This window comes from Ambystoma mexicanum, chromosome 13 (assembly GCF_040938575.1).
Source record: "Ambystoma mexicanum isolate Mex_15411 chromosome 13, UKY_AmexF1_1, whole genome shotgun sequence".
Classification (NCBI taxonomy): domain Eukaryota; kingdom Metazoa; phylum Chordata; class Amphibia; order Caudata; family Ambystomatidae; genus Ambystoma; species Ambystoma mexicanum.
Genome location: NC_090938.1, coordinates 809,545,099 through 809,566,143, shown reverse-complemented (window position 1 = coordinate 809,566,143; position 21,045 = coordinate 809,545,099). Strand labels below are relative to the sequence as shown.

The window sequence follows — 21,045 nt, the reverse complement described above, 5'->3', positions numbered from 1 at the left end:
TACCTCCATGCTCCCCATCTCCCTCCCAACCCCACCCTCCCCCGCCCCTTATCTTACCTTGGGTCTGGTTGTCAAGGCTCATTATAGTCTGGCCATCCCTACCTCCATGCTCCCCATCTCCCTCCCAACCCCCACCCTCCCCCGCCCCCTACCATGGGTCTGGTTGACGAGGCTCATTTTAGTCTGCACTTCCTTACCTCCATGCTCCCCATCCTAGCCCCGTCCCTTACCTTGGGTCTGGTTGACGAGGCTCATTATAGTCTGCACATCCCTACCTCCATGCTCCCCATCCCCGCCCCTTACCTTGGGTCTGGTTGACGAGGCTCATTATAGTCTGCACATCTCTACCTCCATGCTCCCCATCCCCACCCCTTACCTTGGGTCTGGTTGACAAGGCTCATTATGGTCTGCACATCCCTACCTCCATGCTCCCCATCTCCCTCCCAACCCCTCATCCCCACTCCTTACCTTGGGTCTGGTTGACAAGGCTCATTATAGTCTGCACATCCCTACCTCCATGCTCCCCATCCCTGCCCCTTACCTTGGGTCTGGTTGACCAGGCTCATTATAGTCTGCACATCCCTACCTCCATGCTCCCCATCTCCCTCCCAACCCCTCATCCCCGCCCCTTACCTTGGGTCTGGTTGACAAGGCTCATTATGGTCTGCACATCCCTACCTCCATGCTCCCCATCTCCCTCCCAACCCCTCATCCCCACCCCTTACCTTGGGTCTGGTTGACAAGGCTCATTATAGTCTGCACATCCCTACCTCCATGCTCCCCATCCCCGCCCGTCCCTTACCTTGGGTCTGGTTGACAAGGCTCATTATAGTCTGCACATCCCTACCTCCATGCTCCCCATCCCCGCCCCTTACCTTGGGTCTGGTTGACGAGGCTCATTATAGTCTGCACATCCCTACCTCCATGCTCCCCATCCCCGCCCCTTACCTTGGGTCTGGTTGACAAGGCTCATTATAGTCTGCACATCCCTACCTCCATGCTCCCCATCCCCGCCCGTCCCTTACCTTGGGTCTGGTTGACAAGGCTCATTATAGTCTGCACATCCCTACCTCCATGCTCCCCATCCCCGCCCTTACCTTGGGACTGGTTGACCAGGCTCATTATAGTCTGCACATCCCTACCTTCATGCTCTCCATCCCCGCCCCGTCCCTTACCTTGGGTCTGGTTGACAAGGCTCATTATAGTCTGCACATCCCTACCTCCATGCTCCCCATCCCCGCCCGTCCCTTACCTTGGGTCTGGTTGACAAGGCTCATTATAGTCTGCACATCCCTACCTCCATGCTCCCCATCCCCGCCCTTACCTTGGGACTGGTTGACCAGGCTCATTATAGTCTGCACATCCCTACCTTCATGCTCTCCTTCCCCGCCCCGTCCCTTACCTTGGGTCTGGTTGGCGAGGCTCATTATAGTCTGCACATCCCTACCTCCATGCTCCCCATCCCCGCCCCTTACCTTGGGTCTGGTTGACGAGGCTCATTATAGTCTGCACATCCCTACCTCCATGCTCCCCATCCCCGCCCCTTACCTTGGGTCTGGTTGACGAGGCTCATTATAGTCTGCACATCCCTACCTCCATGCTCCCCATCCCCGCCCCTTACCTTGGGTCTGGTTGACAAGGCTCATTATAGTCTGCACATCCCTACCTCCATGCTCCCCATCCCCGCCCGTCCCTTACCTTGGGTCTGGTTGACAAGGCTCATTATAGTCTGCACATCCCTACCTCCATGCTCCCCATCCCCGCCCTTACCTTGGGACTGGTTGACCAGGCTCATTATAGTCTGCACATCCCTACCTTCATGCTCTCCATCCCCGCCCCGTCCCTTACCTTGGGTCTGGTTGACAAGGCTCATTATAGTCTGCACATCCCTACCTCCATGCTCCCCATCCCCGCCCGTCCCTTACCTTGGGTCTGGTTGACAAGGCTCATTATAGTCTGCACATCCCTACCTCCATGCTCCCCATCTCCCTCCCAACCCCTCATCCCCACCCCTTACCTTGGGTCTGGTTGACAAGGCTCATTATAGTCTGTACATCCTTACCTCCATGCTCCCCATCCCCGCCCCTTACCTTACCTTGGGTCTGGTTGACAAGGCTCATTTTAGTCTGCACTTCCTTACCTCCATGCTCCCCATCCTAGCCCCGTCCCTTACCTTGGGTCTGGTTGACGAGGCTCATTATAGTCTGCACATCCCTACTTCCATGCTCCCCATCCCCGCCCCTTACCTTGGGTCTGGTTGACGAGGCTCATTATAGTCTGCACATCCCTACCTCCATGCTCCCCATCCCCGCCCTTACCTTGGGACTGGTTGACCAGGCTCATTATAGTCTGCACATCCCTACCTTCATGCTCTCCTTCCCCGCCCCGTCCCTTACCTTGGGTCTGGTTGGCGAGGCTCATTATAGTCTGCACATCGGCTCTGTGCTCGTCTTCCGTCTTCTGAGCGATCGAGGTCTGCCCTTCCCAGTAACTGGATTCCATCTTATCCATCCAGCGAGCTTTGGGCTTGCACTCACGGGTTTCACTTGAATAGGTAGCGATGGGGACATCATCGACAAGCCCAACTATCGAGAACTCTGGCGCTTTGCCGCGTTCCCCGGAGACAGAGGAGTAGTAATAGCAGAGAGTGTGCGAGCCTAGGGAGGAGAGACAGGTGGTTAGAGTGACTGCAGCTTCAAATCAGCCCCTCCAATTGAGGAGTAGGAATAGAGTGCAAGCATGAGGAAGAGAGAGGTGTCAAAACACCAGGCACTGTTGCACACTGCAAGTATGAACACAAAGACACACACACACACACACACACACACACACACTCCATTGCCTCCCCCTGACCTGGTGCCCCAGACAAGATTAAAAACAGTGGTCAGGGTATCACGGTTACCAAGGAGTCCACCTTCATCTTTAATATAAATTGGTGCATTATTCATATGTTAAAATGCAATAAACTCAAATATAATTAAGGCAGCAAGCCCACTGTGTGAAGCACAGTTTGGGTGCTGCTGGCACTGTGGGTGGCAGCTGCAGCTGATCCTGAAAACGATGACCTGCTCATCGTCTTGCAGCCCGACCCCTCCCATCCCCGAGGAGCCTCCGATTGGCTGCTCTTGGATCAAAAGTTGTGTGTCTGCATATTATAAATCATTGCTTTCCAGTAATAGTCTTTTTGCAGCTTGAATTAGTTTAGTGTTACATGATTTGCAAAGTCCGAGATTAGCCTGGAGTATAACAACTTTTATCTAGCTCAAAATTAAGCATTGAAATGGGCATTTTTGTGGTATAGCCTGTGAATGACCATGTGTGTGCGGGTACCGATACTGTCCTTTGGTGCCTGTGTCAGCAAATTGCTCTCTGGGACAATATAGACAGTAAAAAAACAAAGTCCTTCTTGCAGACCACAATTTGGGCCCTCAAGATCCCAATGACCCTACTGCTTTAGACCTCGCTAACACCCTAACTGACTTAGGATTCACCTATCACATCCAAGAACCTACCCACATCAAAAGGGAGGTCTCTTGACTGGCTAGCCGACACTAACTGCAACATTAGCCTACAATCTAATTCCCCTTGTGCAGGGTCAGATCACCATATTATCACCTTCAACATTGGAGCAGCTCACCGCCCGGCACCTTCCATTGCGCCTGCCATCCCTACCAGAAACAAAACAGACATAACAAAAGATAAGTTAATCCCCCTTATTCTTCCCACCCTCAATAAAATCACAGATTCCTGTTCTGATCCCTCAATTTTAGCAGATACCTATAACTATGCGGTGCTTACAGCCTTAAATTCCATCGCCCCTATTAAACTCAGGAAACCTAAACCACATGCGCACCTTAATTAGTGGTTCACACCACAGTTAAGAGTGCTCCGCAAAGCTAAACGTACAGCAGAAACCTGCTGGAAAAGTCATCCATCCGATGCACACAAGGACGGTCTCATCCTTGCCTCCCTTAATTTCAAAGAAGCCATCTTCCAAGCAAAAAAAAAAAGAGTCTTATAATAATCGCATTATGCAAGCACACTCAAACACCAGAGAATTACCCAAAATTCTAAAGGAACTTGAGTCTCGCGCATTGCCCCCAGACACCTGTGTCAAAGACAGCAATTGGTGTGCTAATATACAGACAGCGCTTCTGGACAAAATTGCATCCCTCCAATCTAAAATTAAAAGCAAACAAAACTCACTACAGTCTGATAAACCTCAGACCATTTCTATGAGTGCTACGTCCCAGGCCACCACCAATATTGAACCTTTCTCCTTCTCTCCACTCACCACTGCTGAAGTAGAAGGAATTATTAACAAACGTAAACCTTCGATTGTCAAGGCGACGCATGTCCTGCTACTATTATCAAGGAAGCCTCTCATGACCTAGCCCCTTTCATCACGGCCTTCATAAACTCATCTTTCAAAACTGGCATAGTCCCAGACAATCTCAAGGATGCTTGGGTTATCCCGTTGCTTAAAAAAACGTCTCTTGACCCGAATATACCAACCAACTTCAGACCTATCACTGTCCCTTTCATGCTCAAAATAATAGATTGCGCAGCGTATTTGCAGATCCAAGACTATCTCGAAACCAACAATCTCCTTGGTCTGAGACAATCAGGCTTCCGCCCTAGACATGGGACTGAAACGGCCCTGATCGATCTCAAAACACAAATTGAGGTCCTAAAAGATAGTGGGAAACTAGCTCTGCTATTACTACTTGACCTTTCTGCTGCGTTTGATCTGGTCAATCACCAAATCCTATGCCAGCATCTCACATCTGCCACCCACTTCTCTGACTCAGCCACTGCATGGATCAGTTCCTTTCTAAGCAATAGATCCATGAGGGTCTTCTCCCCTATAGCCTCTGCAGACCCTGCTCTTATCCATTGTGGCGTCCCTCAAGGTTCTTGTGTGTCACCTACACTCTACAATGTGTTCACCAAACCTCTCTTTGATGCTCTTGACTATCCGGGTGTCTCTTACACTAACTATGCGGATGACACCCAGATACTCATCCCTATCACAGGTGACCACACAGTTGACACCAAATCCCTGAATGACGTCTACCTGGTCATTCAGGCCTGGATGGCACAACACGAACTTTGCCTTAATGACGACAAGACTGAGCTCCCAATGCTAGGCTCATCTCATCATCTCAATAAATAGGACCATGCCTTTAAGTCTTTCATCATTGACGGCAATGACATCATGGTCTCCAAGGACACCAAAACCTTAGGTGTCTACCTTGACTCTGCACTATCAATGAACAGACAAACTAATGCAGTGAGGTCGGCGGCGGCCTATACCTGCAAACTCATTACGGCCTGCAGGCCCTTTTTAAATTCCCCTAACTGTATCACCCTGGCTAGAACTCTCATTATGTCTAAGGTCGACTATTGCAGTGCCCTCTACCTGGGGACTAGCCAATTCAACCTCAATAAATTGCAAATTACCAAGAATAATGCCATCAGAGCGCCACTTAACATTCCTAGGAACCATCATATTTCTGACTCCAGAACTAATCTACTTTGGCTCCCAGTTAAACACTGAATCTCTCTGAAAACCCTTGCGCTGACACACAAGTGATTAGCTAACAAGGCCCCATCCTACCTATCCAACCACCTCACTATCCACACGTCTTATGAGATCTGCCCAATTACACAGTCTCGCTCTGCCCAGAATCAAACTGCAAAAAGCTGGGGGCGTGAGCTTCCCTGTCCTGGCCACGAAGCTCTGGAACTCCCTTCCTATCTCCATCAGAAGTGACCCATCCTTCCTAGCCTTCAAGAATAAAACTAAATCGTGGCTCTTCACACAGAATATGTGGCTCACCCAATATAGGGTCTGTTGCCAATAGCCTTACGGCGGCTTTGTCTCACTGTATTTTACTGCACTGCTTAATTTATGTTGACATTTAGCGAATTTGGCTCACATCTGTATTTTTTCTGTAAACAGGTTGAGTTAGTTCACTTCCATTGACTTGTAACTGTAACTGTGATATGAAAGACTATGCGCCCGGATGCCTGCGGGCCTGGCGCGCTCTATAAATGAACTAAATACAAATACAAAGTACAACCTTATTAATGTGGCATGTTCACCTACAATTTCTCTGTGTTAATTGGCTAAAAAGCTCTTTTGTTTACTGTGCACCTAATTGTGGGGAGGATGGGTGCGCACATGTCCCTCTAAACGGATACAATCACCAGATCGTCAGCCGCCTTTGATAGGGTCAACCATACAATCCTTTTAGAGAGGTTGAGGACGGTTGGGAGGGTCTCCGAGCATGCCATTTGGTGGTTCAGATCTTTTCTACAACAGCGCCAACCATGTGTTAGATTAGGAGCCTTCACGCCAGACCCATGTACCGTGGATTGTGGTGTCCCACAGGGCTCATCACTGTCGCCGCTTCTCTTCAACGTATATCTTTGACTGGTTATGGACATTTTGAGACGTCATGGAATAAGCTTCCAATCATATGCCGATGATACTCACATTTTTATTACCGTGGATAAGGTTGAGGAATCTTTTGCTAAAATTGGTGACTGCCTTCAGCAGATTAGTGAATGGATGGCCTCTAACCAACTGCAACTGAATGCGGCCAAGACAGAATTCATTCTGTTTGGTCCTGAACAATGGTCAATTATTATAAAAAATCAGCCACTCCCCAAGCTATTGGGAAATGAACTTAAATTCTCAACTAAGGTTAAGAATCTAGGCTGCATCTGGCAGGACAATCTAGGTAGTGAGAGCAGGTGGGATCCAAGGTGAAAGCCATCTTTTACTCCTTGAGACTCCTCCCACAAACTCTCCCATATATTCCGGAAGGCGATCATGCTATGGTGGTGGGAGCCCTTCGATACACCCACCTAGACTACTGTAACAGCCAACGGGTGGGCATCCCAGAAAACCAGCTCAGCAGACTGCAAAGGGCACAGAATGCAGCGGTTAGGTTGGTTTGTGGGTTAAGCAAAACCTCCCATGTATCAGCGTCACGCCGTTCGCTCCACTGGCTATCGGTTGATGACCGCATCAAGTTTAAAATAGCTTGTTTGGTATTCAAATGTCTGAATGATTTAGCACCAGACTATTTGTAGGATAAACTTGAGCGGCACCAACCGTCTAGATGCTTACGCTCCAAGCACCAGGCTCTCTTAGTCATCCCCTCATCTATAATTGTCTCAAGAGGGGATAGAAGCTTCTCGGTTTTTGGTCCTAGACTTTGGAACAGCCTACCGAGTGAATTTAGGACTATGGATTCCCTGTGTCTTTTTCGTAAAGCCCTGAAAACGTTTTTGCTTAAATAAACCTAGCCAGTTTCTTAGAATGGCTACGTCCTACTGCCGCACTTTTGGATCGAATGAGACTCTGTAACAATTCTAGATACGTGTTTCAGCAAATGTCATCTGTGCCAATATACAGTTTATTCTGTTTCGAGCGCGTTACAAATGCACAAAATCAAATCAAAATCAGAAAGAGTATAACTGGATAAGTCAAATCGTTCTGTGGATTGCGAATGATTCTCAAGAATGCATAGATTAGTGATACGTGTGTGCTATTGGGGCTGGGTATGCCAGATGACTGTTCAAGGTGTGTAGTGGACATTGGCCTTTACCTCCAATGTGGCCCCTGTTCCTGGAGTGGTCAGTGCTTGGTGTTTACACCTCTTGTGCAAGGGGGTAGCATCCATGGAGCAATGCTAGACTTATTGACCGGGCAGCCTTCTTGTTTGGGGCAAATGGAAAAACTGGAATGTCTTTTGTATTTTCTTGCTCTATGTAGAACAGGACTGCCCTGTGTACATCAAGTCTTTGTAAGGACCTTACTGCCCTGACCTGTGGCCTCTGCAAGAATGCAGGCAATTCAATGGTTAATGTGCACGTGTGAAATGCATCTGGGAGGGGGTAGGGGCAAGTTCTGTACACCTCCTTGTCTCTACGGATGGGGGCAAAAGGTTAGTCCTGAAGCTCGGTCACCCTTCCGATTAAATGAACACCTATGAGGAAAGCTACACTGCATGTCGGGTGTTTTGTGAGAATTTGCAGCTAGGTTGAGCAGGAGGTAACTTTAGCAGTTTGACTCCTTCCATAAAGGCTTTAACCAGGCCTCAGCATGTGCCCTCGTCACTAGACATTGGCGAGAGATAACCGACTCTTCCTGAGTAAGACATCGTGTGCTCTGCCCCTGTGGTGAAAGCAGATGGCGAGTGACCTTAGCTCTGGCTAGTAGCTCGCTTGCAACTTGAAAGGTTTACCCCTTCTTTAGCCAATGGCATTTTCCACCAGAACACCTCAATGTTGAGATTGAGTGCATACAGACAATGCTTCCAAGTGTATCTTCAGCGAATTATACACTAGCCCAGAGCCGCAGAGACAGCAAGTAAGATGTCGCTTCTGACAGGGCCAGTGTTGTGGGTGCAGTGTCAACAACAGCAACACCAGCGCGTTTGCACGAATAAGGATCCGCCACGGTGTCTCCAGGAATGTTTTCATTAAAGGCCTTAATGCACTCGCCCACACAGGAATTTATTGTGATGGAATAAAAACCTTTACATAGGCCTTACCCCACTAAACCACCAGGGATATTGTTTGAAGGGCAGTCGCCAGGAAGGCTTGGGGAGCCCACTATGCCGCCAGGAAACACACATATCAAAAGAGCCTAAACACAAGGGGCGCCAGTCCCCTATAGATTGCTGGGCCTTCCAGCTCATCAAGGAAGGTACGTTATTGGATAGTGTAAGTATCCAATCCTGGGAGGGGGTGGGGTATATAAGCAAGTGTGTGTGAGTTGTTAAGGGTGGGTTGGTTGAGTATGGACAGGAGGTGGTGGAGATGTCAGAGAGACCAGAGGAGACGAGAACAACATGAGTGCAGAGGCTATTGGAAAGGGGGGGGGGGTCTGTGGGCAGAAGGGGAGAGCGTAAGAAGTAGCAGAGTGATAGTGCTGGAGGTAGTAGCAGTGGCAGTGGAGATAGTGGAGTAGCGAGTGAGGGAATGGTAGTAAGCAGCAGTGGCAGTGGAGATAGTGGAGTAGCGAGTGAGGGAAAGGTAGTAAGCAGCAGTGGCAGTGGAGATAGTGGAGTAGCGAGTGAGGGAATGGTAGTAAGCAGCAGTGGCAGTGGAGATAGTGGAGTAGCGAGTGAGGGAAAGGTAGTAAGTAGCAGTGGCAGTGGAGATAGTGGAGTAGCAAGTGAGGGAATGGTAGTAAGTAGCAGTGGAGATAGTGGAGTAGCAAGTGAGGGAAAGGTAGTAAGTAGCAGTGGCAGTGGAGATAGTGGAGTAGCGAGTGAGGGAAAGGTAGTAAGTAGCAGTGGCAGTGGAGATAGTGGAGTAGCGAGTGAGGGAATGGTAGTAAGTAGCAGTGGAGATAGTGGAGTAGCGAGTGAGGGAATGGTAGTAAGTAGCAGTGGCAGTGGAGATAGTGGAGTAGCGAGTGAGGGAATGGTAGTAAGCAGCAGTGGCAGTGGAGATAGTGGAGTAGCGAGTGAGGGAATGGTAGTAAGCAGCAGTGGCAGTGGAGATAGTTGAGTAGCGAGTGAGGGAATGGTAGTAAGTAGCAGTGGCAGTGGAGATAGTGGGAGTAGCGAGTGAGGGAATGGTAGTAAGTAGCAGTGGAGATAGTGGGAGTAGCGAGTGAGGGAATGGTAGTAAGTAGCAGTGGAGATAGTGGAGTAGCGAGTGAGGGAATGGTAGTAAGTAGCAGTGGAGATAGTGGAGTAGCGAGTGAGGGAATGGTAGTAAGTAGCAGTGGCAGTGGGCGTGAAGGATACGTTAGGAAATGGAACAGGCAGTAGAGTGGTAGTGGTAGTAGAGGTGGATAGGGAGTGTTAATGTCAGAGTAGGAATAGCAGTAGAGAGAGGGAATAGTAGGAGCCACAGGGAGTGGGAGAATAGGATCCCTGGTATGAGTAGATGGAAATTATTACAGAAGGAGCGCAACAGGCAAGGAAGTAGTGTGAGGAAGGGGGAAAGGAACAACAGAAGTAACAGGAGGTAGAGACAGTAAGAAGCGAAGGGGTTGAGAAGAGAAGTCAAATCAAAGGGTGGAGGTGGAAAAGGTGGAACAAGAGACCTGAGGGCCGCAGTCAGGCGGGAGGTGAACACTGTAGGAACCCAGTGTAGTGAAGGGGCAGGAAGTACGCATGTGCACGAAGAGGGAGTGACACTGGGCGAAAGAAGGCACCTTCCCAAACACCCTAGACCACTAAGCGGGATAGGTAAGGGAAAGTAGAGAAAATCCCCAGCGAGTCAGTCAGCCGTCACCTTAGGGAAGTCGCCCTCAGCTCTAGAAAGAGAGAAGGTAGTAGGTGGCACCAATCTATAGCGACTTACATCCCCGCTAAGGACGCCTGGGCCTGGGAGGGGGTAACCCAGCAGGAGACATACATAGAGGGATGGCCCCAGTGCCAACTTCCCTGAAGAACCCGGTAAGCCCGAAAGATCTAATTCTGAAACTGACAGTCACTTGGTCTGTTGTAAAGTCAGTAAACACCCTTGGACTGTCTGACAGCATATGCATGGTCATTTGAGGCAGGCCTCCCGACACATGCTGTACACTCAGAATGATTGTTTTGTACACTGACTCACAACCCATTCATTAAAGTAAAGAGAAAAGATCCCAAGTTGAGACTGCGCCCAGTTTTTTCAACAAGCGTTTTATTATATTGATGCCCTTAGTGATGACGTGTTTCGGTCCCTCTTGGACCTTTCTCAGATCAGGGCTGATGTTATGTATCAATCAAAAGAAATGATCACAAAATTATAAAGATATTTTCAAAATCATATGAAAGCAAAATTAAAAGATGACAGAAATGTCAATTCACATGTTTTACCAATTATGACAGTAATTGATGGATTAAAGCAAACCATAAAAAATAACAGTTATTAAGTCAAAAAAACCAAAATGCCAGACAAAAAATGGAGTGGGGAATAGGGAGGAATAGTGGGGGTCAAGAGATAGGCAACACCACATTTTCGTTAGTCACTGTTACATGTTGTGTCACATAGGAAATCCAGGAAATTTGGATTCAAGTTCTCTTTTTTACCTTATTTTCATCTACTGCCCCTTATGGGCTATCGCAAATAGTAGCCTCTCTTCAAGTCTCGGGTGAGATCCCTTAAAAAAATAACTATACAAATCACACAAAGTTGTCCCCTCCAATTATGTGTTCAAGATCTCTATAGGTATCACCGAATATTGCGAAATAGTAATTCTCTAAATCAAATAGGTCTGTTTCTTTTAATTCTTAAGCGTTGAGTTGTCGTAAGGATGTTCATAAGTCTCCATTACTTTGAATGCCTAATTAATAGTACTGTGCGTTATCCATACATTTCATACCTACATTTATGAGAAAGTAATGCCCTTATTCTTTTTATATATAAATACTCATTAAGGTTTTTCAAGTCATTCTTAACTGACTGTGTATTCTGGCTTTTATAAATGTTCTAATAAGGAAACCCGTGCGCGCGTAAACACAATAACAAAATAATGCTGCCGAGCGTTTAAATCTTAGTCCCGAAGTCGCGGCAGACATTTCTTTTTTTTTTAATAAACTTTATTTTTGGGTTGCACATCACGATACACTCACCTCCAATCTCCCATGCAAGTTACAAGTATGTTATGCATTTCATAATCGTACAGATTTTATCAAGCTGCTGTTATACGTCAGGCCATTATTGTTATGAGTACAGTAGACACAATGCAAATAATAGGGGATAGAGTCTCATATGTAGGACCACGAAGAGTTTACATTTAGTTCACACTTTCATCATCAGAATTTTCTGCATCGGGACATGTTTCAGTTAGGTACGCCCTGAATGGTGCCCAAATGTCTTTCGGTTTACATGGAGAGGGTTTCGTTTCCACATAGTTTTCTTCGCATTCATTTACATAAACCAGTGCAGAGAGGAACTGATCTACCGTCGGTGCCTGTGTGTTCTTCCATTTCTGGAGGATGCATTTCTTTGCGACTGCGCATGCCACATTGAACAGTCTCCTGATTTTTTCGGGGACTTTACCGATGTCCCCGAACAAGTATTTCGGGGGGTTAAGGACTGCAGGGATTTGTGTGATCTCCTCCGTGGCAGACATTTCTAACAAACGCAGTGTGTGCTACACTTGCAGGACGGTCTCTTACCTGACAACTTTGTACTCGCGTCTAATCGCGTGCCGCGGATTCTCCTGAGGGGCCAGCGATCAGCGCAAAGTCCCTCATTATTGTGTTCGTGTTGTCATGGAAAAGGATCCTAGCCCTGGTCTGTTTTCTAATTGTGTGACAGCATTTCACCTATGCTCTCATGGTGGCCATTTTAAGCTAGTGTTTTTAAAGTTACTCTGGTGCATTTCGGGCATGTTTTCTATTCAATTTCCTTCACCGTAACTTAAATTTATTTTCAGAAATTGCTAAAAATTACTATGCCATGTACTACATCATTCCGAGATTAAATTGACGGTGTTATATACTTACGAAACTTTTTAAAACACCCATATTTTTCACAATTACATAATGGTTGCATGCATGTTAATCCTGGGTTCTAGTCTCATTTAATGGATTTTTAATGAGACAAATAACCACTTAGGGTTCACTGTCTAATATAATTCGTGTAACTATTGTCACTTACTATGAATGCCAGTCGGAGCATTACAATTCTCATATGAAGATACAATGCTGGAGAGCCGTACTGAAACCTGTTCAGAGAGATAGGTACAAGTATACACATTACAATATATTCGTGGTAGTTCATTTGGACAAATAAGGTTATGAAAGAGAAAAGGGTCCTCTATTATAGAAAGGACACCATTTCATTGTCTGTGTTTAATCCAAGCACTGTAGAGTTCAGGTTGCAAATTATTCTCGCTTCCGCTTGTCTTAGTTTCTTTTCTTTATTTCCACCTCTTCTGCCTAGTGAGATTTTCTCAAGGCCAATAAATCGTAATTCAGCTTTATTAGCCATCTGATGTTTTTGCTGCCAATGGCAGGCCAATGGTAGTCTTGAATCTTGACTGCCAATTTTGGCAAGATGTTCTCTGACTCGTATCCTAAGTTCTCTTATAGTGCTACCAATGTAGACCAAGTTGCAAACACATATAATTCCATACACTACATAGTTTGACCTGCAGTTGATTGGTTGTAGAATCTTATTATTAGTGCCAGTAAATGTTTCCATTTTGTTGTGTGCAAATTTGCACATTGTGCAAGTACCACACTTTCAAAAACCATTTGTATGGTATTATAATTCTTTTCTTTCATTGTTTCTTGTGAATCAAATCACTAAGGGCATCAGTATAATAAAACGCTTGTTGAAAAAACTGGGCGCAGTCTCAACTTGGGATCTTTTCTCTTTACTTAACCATTTATATGTGGTTTTTACTTGGCTAAACCACTACCCAAGGGGACGCGACCGCAGGGAACGTGTTGTTGAGAAAAGAGCATTTTTACTCATTACTGAAAAAAGATGTCGCCATGTCAGACCTGACCAACATAGCCAAGCTCTTCTAAAACAACATTCATTAACGTATCTTTTCTGTGTATTTGTAATGTGTGCCCCCCTGAGGATGCCCATCACGCAGCTGGCAGCTGTAAATGTCCAAGCTAGGACCTAGGAGCCAATCGGCCCTATTCATCGACTGTGGATCCGAGAGCACTACATGCTGCCGTTGAGTGAGCAGATTGTGTGCTGGGTGAAGTCTAACATGGGAACAGTTGGGTGGAGGGAGCCGCCTTCCTACGGTGCAGGCTGCGCTATTACACTTGTCGAGCACATATTTGGGCGATTAAAATGAGGGTCATCATGTTCCTGTAGCAGTTCCTGCACTACCTCCCACATCAGAGGTGTTGGTGGAAAAGCATAAGCAAATACCCCTGCTGTCCAGAAGGCAATACCTAGTGATGCTTCTGGGGGATCCTGGATGGGAAGCTTGGGGGTACCTAGTGATGCTTCTGAGGGAACCTGGATGGGAAGCTTGGGGGTACCTAGTGATGCTTCTGAGGGAACCTGGATGGGAAGCTTGGCTGTACCTAATGATGCTTCTGAGGGATCCTGGATGGGAAGCTTGGGCAATACCTAGTGATGCTTCTGAGGGATCCTGGATGGGAAGCTTGGACGTGCCTAATGATGCTTCTGAGGGAACCTGGATGGGAAGCTTGGCTGTACCTAGTGATGCTTCTGAGGGAATCTGGATGGGAAACTTGGGTGTGCTGCCTAATGATGCTTCTGAGAGAACCTGGATGGGAAGCTTGGGGGTGCCTAATGATGCTTCTGAGGTACCCTGGATGGGAAGCTTGGGTGTGCTGCCTAATGATGCTTCTGAGGGATCCTGGATGGGAAGCTTGGCCGTGCCGAATGATGCTTCTGAGGGAACCTGGATGGGAAGCTTGGCCGTGCCGAATGATGCTTCTGAAGGATAAGAGAAGCTTGGGCTTGCCAAGTGATGCTTCTGAGGGATCCTGGATGGGAAGCTTGGACTTGCCTAGTGATGCTTCTGAGGGAACCTGGATGGGAAGCTTGGGTGTGCTGCCTAATGATGCTTCTGAGAGAACCTGGATGGGAAGCTTGAGGGTGCCTAATGATGCTTCTGAGGGAACCTGGGTGGGAAGATTGGCCGTACCCAATGATGCTTCTGAGGAAACCTGGATGGGAAGCTTGGGGGTGCCGAATGATGCTTCTGAAGGAACCTGAATGGGAAGCTTGGCCGTGCCGAATGATGCTTCTGAAGGATAAGAGAAGCTTGGGCGTGCCAAGTGATGCTTCTGAGGGATCCTGGATGGGACGCTTGGACGTGCCTAATGATGCTTCTGGGGGTACCTGGATGGGAAGCTTGGGGGTGCCTAATGATGCTTCTGAGGGAACCTCGGTGGGAAGCTTGGACGTGCCTAATGATGCTTCTGGGGGTACCTGGATGGGAAGCTTGGGGGTGCCTAATGATGCTTCTGAGGGAACCTGGATGGGAAGCTTGGGCATGCTGCCCAATGATGCTTCTGAGGGAACCTGGATGGGAAGCTTGGGCATGCTGCCCAATGATGCTTCTGAGGGAACCTGGATGGGAAGCTTGGTCGTGCCTAATGATGCTTCTGAGGGAACCTGGATGGGAAGCTTGGTCGTGCCTAATGATGCTTCTGAGGGAACCTGGATGGGAAGCTTGGGCATGCTGCCCAATGATGCTTCTGAGGGAACCTGGATGTGAAGCTTGGGCATGCTGCCTAATGATGCTTCTGAGGGAACCTGGATGGGAAGCTTGGGCATGCTGCCTAATGATGCTTCTGAGGTACCCTGGATGGGAAGCTTGGGGGTGCCTAATGATGCTTCTGAGGTACCCTGGATGGGAAGCTTGGGGGTGCCTAATGATGCTTCTGAGGGATCCTGGATGGGAAGCTTGGCCGTGCCGAATGATGCTTCTGAGGGAACCTGGATGGGAAGCTTGGCCGTGCCGAATGATGCTTCTGAAGGATAAGAGAAGCTTGGGCTTGCCAAGTGATGCTTCTGAGGGATCCTGGATGGGAAGCTTGGACTTGCCTAGTGATGCTTCTGAGGGAACCTGGATGGGAAGCTTGGGTGTGCTGCCTAATGATGCTTCTGAGAGAACCTGGATGGGAAGCTTGGGGGTGCCTAATGATGCTTCTGAGGGAACCTGGGTGGGAAGATTGGCCGTACCCAATGATGCTTCTGAGGAAACCTGGATGGGAAGCTTGGGGGTGCCGAATGATGCTTCTGAAGGAACCTGAATGGGAAGCTTGGCCGTGCCGAATGATGCTTCTGAAGGATAAGAGAAGCTTGGGCGTGCCAAGTGATGCTTCTGAGGGATCCTGGATGGGACGCTTGGACGTGCCTAATGATGCTTCTGGGGGTACCTGGATGGGAAGCTTGGGGGTGCCTAATGATGCTTCTGAGGGAACCTCGGTGGGAAGCTTGGACGTGCCTAATGATGCTTCTGGGGGTACCTGGATGGGAAGCTTGGGGGTGCCTAATGATGCTTCTGAGGGAACCTGGATGGGAAGCTTGGGCATGCTGCCCAATGATGCTTCTGAGGGAACCTGGATGGGAAGCTTGGGCATGCTGCCCAATGATGCTTCTGAGGGAACCTGGATGGGAAGCTTGGTCGTGCCTAATGATGCTTCTGAGGGAACCTGGATGGGAAGCTTGGTCGTGCCTAATGATGCTTCTGAGGGAACCTGGATGGGAAGCTTGGGCATGCTGCCCAATGATGCTTCTGAGGGAACCTGGATGTGAAGCTTGGGCATGCTGCCTAATGATGCTTCTGAGGGAACCTGGATGGGAAGCTTGGGCATGCTGCCCAATGATGCTTCTGAGGGAACCTGGATGGGAAGCTTGGGCATGCTGCCCAATGATGCTTCTGAGGGAACCTGGATGGGAAGCTTGGGCATGCTGCCCAATGATGCTTCTGGGGGTACCTGGATGGGAAGCTTGGGGGTGCCTATGGGAAGCTTGGGCATGCTGCCCAATGATGCTTCTGATGGAACCTGGATGGGAAGCTTGGGCATGCTGCCCAATGATGCTTCTGAGGGAACCTGGATGGGAAGCTTGGGCATGCTGCCCAATGATGCTTCTGAGGGAACCTGGATGGGAAGCTTGGACATGCTGCCCAATGATGCTTCTGAGGGAACCTGGATGGGAAGCTTGGTCGTGCCTAATGATGCTTCGGAGGGAACCTGGATGGGAAGCTTGGAAGTACCCAATGATGCTTCTGAGGGAACCTGGATGGGAAGCTTGGAAGTACCCAATGATGCTTCTGAGGGAACCTGGATGGGAAGCTTGGGCGTGCCTAATGATGCTTCTGAGGGAACCTGGATGGGAAGCTTGGGCGTGCCTAATGATGTTTCTGAGGGAACCTGGATGGGAAGCTTGGCCGTGCCTAATGATGCTTCTGAGGGTACCTGGATGGGAAGCTTGGGCGTGCCTAATGATGCTTCTGAGGGAACCTGGATGGGAAGCTTGGAAGTACCCAATGATTTACTGAGGGAACCTGGATGGGAAGCTTGGACGTGCCTCATGATGCTTCTGAGGGAACCTGGATGGGAAGCTAGGATGCGCAGCAAGCCTATATCAGGATTATCCCACCTCTGGAAAACCGGAATGCTTCTGTGCTACGCTGCAGCGGATACCCCACATATTCTCCCCACCTTTCATGGGGGACATCCCTGTGACCCCTGGTCTTAGTGAGTTTTCTTCTGGGGGGGGGGGCATCCCCCATGGCCTCTGTCCTTTTCCCAGCCCTGTTACTGCCTCGCGCCTGCCACCGGGTCCGCCCCACAGATTTACTGCAACGTTCCATTGCCTTTCAGCTTTGCTGCAACCTGCAAGGCTTCATCAATGCACCCCCAGGAACAGCAATGAAATTGCTGGCCCTGCCTGGACCACACCTTCCAGCCACGGCCAGAGCTCAAGCTGGCTGCACTAGTCCCTAGGTGCTATCTTTCGTAGAAGTCTCATGATTGCATGCCCAAATGCAAGCGCTGCCCTTGGTGTGTTCAAAGAACTTATAGGTAAGAAAAGGGTTGCATCCAGAGTGAATGGGTGCGACTTAATGGAAGATCTAGGACCCTTTGTTCATATCACAAGACTCATGTGCACGTTTTCTGCTACTCCTGGTCCCTGCTTGTTCCTGACAGAGCAGCACCACGACAACCAAGTCCCTCCACATCCCCTTAAGTACAACCTGCCTGTGCATGTTCGAGATCCACAAGAGGCCGGTAGGCTTGACAAAATCCTTCTCAGGAATGCGATAGTAGAGGGCACACTCCACTGCTGAGTGTGTGGCTCAGACTTCCCTGCAAAGACTCACTGTATGGACTCCACTTCTTCACCAGGTCAGCAACTGAGCTGAGCTGCCATCCTAGTGAAAGAGCACATCAGTGCCAGCAATGCTGCCAGCAGAGGCTGCACCTACACAATGCTGCCGGTAGAGCAGCAGAGGCTGCACCTACCCAATGCTGCACCTATCCAATGCTGCCGGCAGAGGCTGCACCTACACAATGATGGCTGCACCTACACAATGCTGCCGGCAGAGGCTGCACCTACACAATGATGGCTGCACCTACACAATGCAGCCGGCAGACGTTGCACCGACACAATGCTGGCTGCACCTACACAATGCTGCCGGCAGAGGCTGCACCTACACAATGCTGCCAGCAGAGGCTGCACCTACCCAATGATGGGTGCACCTACACAGTGCTGTCGGCAGAGGTTGCACCTACACGATGCTGCCGGCAGAGGCTGCACCTACACGATGATGGCTGCACTTACCCAATGCTGCCGGCAGAGGCTACACCTACCCAATGCTGCCGGCAGAGGCTGCACCTACACAATGCTGGCTGCACCTACACAATGCTGCCGGCAGAGGCTGCACCTACACAATGCTGCCAGCAGAGGCTGCACCTACCCAATGATGGGTGCACCTACACAGTGCTGTCGGCAGAGGTTGCACCTACACGATGCTGCCGGCAGAGGCTGCACCTACACGATGCTGGCTGCACTTACCCAATGCTGCCGGCAGAGGCTGCACCTACCCAATGCTGCCGGCAGAGGCTGCACCTACACAATGCTGGCTGCACCTACACAATGCTGCCGGCAGAGGCTGCACCTACACAATGCTGCCGGCAGAGGTTGCACCTACACAATGCTGCCAGCAGAGGCTGCACCTACCCAATGCTGCCGGCAGAGGCTGCACCTACACAATGCTGCCAGCAGAGGCTGCACCTACCCAATGCTGCCGGCAGAGGCTGCACCTGCACAATGTTGACAGCAGAGGCTGCACCCTACACAATGCTGACTGCACCTACACAATGCTGCCAGAGGCTGCACCTACACAATGCTGCCGGCAGAGGCTGCACCCTACACAATGCTGCCGGCAGAGGCTGCATCTACACAATGCTGCCAGCAGAGGCTGCACCCTACACAATGCTGACTGCACCTACACAATGCTGCCGGCAGAGGCTGCACCTACACAATGTTGACAGCAGAGGCTGCACCTACACAATGATGGCTGCACCTACACAATGCTGCTAGAGGCTGCACCTACACAATGCTGCTGGCAGAAGCTGCACCTACACAATGCTGGCTGCACCTACACAATACTGGCTGCACCTACACAATGCTGCTGGCAGAGGCTGCACCTACACAATGCTGGCTGCACCTACATAATACTGGCTGCACCTACACAATGCTGCCGGCAGAGGCTGCACCTACACAATGCTGACTGCACCTACACAATGCTGCCGGCAGAGGCTGCACCTACACAATGCTGCCAGCAGAGGCTGCACCTACCCAATGCTGCCGGCAGAGGCTGCACCTACACAATGCTGCCAGCAGAGGCTGCACCTACCCAATGCTGCCGGCAGAGGCTGCACCTACACAATGTTGACAGCAGAGGCTGCACCCTACACAATGCTGACTGCACCTACACAATGCTGCCAGAGGCTGCACCTACACAATGCTGCCGGCAGAGGCTGCACCCTACACAATGCTGCCGGCAGAGGCTGCATCTACACAATGCTGCCAGCAGAGGCTGCACCCTACACAATGCTGACTGCACCTACACAATGCTGCCGGCAGAGGCTGCACCTACACAATGTTGACAGCAGAGGCTGCACCTACACAATGATGGCTGCACCTACACAATGCTGCTAGAGGCTGCACCTACACAATGCTGCTGCCAGAGGCTGCACCTACACAATGCTGGCTGCACCTACACAATACTGGCTGCACCTACACAATGCTGCTGGCAGAGGCTGCACCTACACAATGCTGGCTGCACCTACATAATACTGGCTGCACCTACACAATGCTGCCGGCAGAGGCTGCACCTACACAATGCTGACTGCACCTACACAATGCTGCCGGCAGAGGCTGCACCTACACAATGCTGCCAGCACAGGCTGCACCTACACAATGCTGCCGGCAGAGGCTGCACCTACACAATACTTGTCACTCATATTTGCTTTAGTGCACTTCTGCCTCTGATGCAAAGCAGAACCTCTGCAGGTGTTCTGTTGATGAATGCGCACCCCCAGCCCCCCGCTGCGCACCACACCAAAGTTGCGGGGACCCGCATTTCTTTACCACAAGTGTTTTCCCCCCTCCCTTGCAACCTGCCCCAGGCGCAGCGCTCATCAGCCCCGGGCGGGCCTCTAAGCACTCTTGCGGAACGCTGTCCTCGGGTGGGGGGAGGGGGCGCTCAGCGGGGGCCACTGAAGCACGGGGAGGGGAGGGGGCTGCAGGCAGGAGTCCCGCCCACCCCCAGTAAATGACTCACCGGCCAGCTGCACCCAGAGCGCCCCCTGCAGGAGGAGCAGAGCCCGGGCCATGGTGAGGGAGGCGGCTGCAGCAGCAGGTCCGGCTATTCCAGTGCTGCCTGCCCCCAGCAACACCCCCTCGACCTCTCTTCACCCCGCCCCACCCCGCCCCCCATTGCTGCCACCCGCCAATCAAAGCACCGCGTCATCAGTCTCCGGGCAGAGAGGACAGAAAGTGAAAGTGAAAGTGCAGACCCCGTGCAGCCGCGTGACTTACAGCAAGGCACGTGGGGGGAGGGGAAGGAACTCCGGGGCGCTTCCGGGAATAGGGACCAGGGGAAAGAACAGGGCTGTTCCGGGAAAGGCATTGGGAAACCCCCAGAGCGCAGTAGGGGGTGTGGTAAAGCCCCTCCTGTAGTGTCTCAGCTCAGCACTCATACACAGACCTGCTGTGCAGCCTCTGCTTGGTCCAGGTATAGCTTTAGGATACAGTACTAGGTACCGTATGTACAACATCCAGTTACTCTTTACATCAGTTCATTGCACAGGGATAAGTTATGGACACCGCATACAGAGGAGTAAACCCACCAGCCATCCTATCATCCCAGCTCAGACCCCCACTCTTGGAACATTCACACACAGATCCACTCAACATTCTCCTGAGCTGCATTCATGCATCAACATTCTAATAGCAAGCACCCAGGCCAGTGGCAAGACAAGACTTACAATATAACATCTCCCTTTCATACCAGATCCAACCACAACATATAACACAGGGCTGTGACACATT

General features: G+C 50.0%; 1 protein-coding gene across 1 annotated transcript in view; it reads right to left on the bottom strand.

Moving 5' to 3' along the window:
- Positions 1 to 20,406, bottom strand: part of LOC138522042 (BOLA class I histocompatibility antigen, alpha chain BL3-7-like) — a 268,613-nt gene extending 248,207 nt beyond the window's left edge. The window contains exons 1-2 of the mRNA XM_069635266.1: positions 20,276 to 20,406; positions 2,397 to 2,657 (exon numbers count right to left, since the gene is read on the bottom strand). Of these exons, the coding sequence (XP_069491367.1) occupies positions 2,397 to 2,657; positions 20,276 to 20,327 (313 nt within the window). The 5' untranslated portion in view covers positions 20,328 to 20,406. The remainder of the gene's footprint in view (positions 1 to 2,396; positions 2,658 to 20,275) is intronic.
- Positions 20,407 to 21,045: the final 639 nt, after the last annotated feature.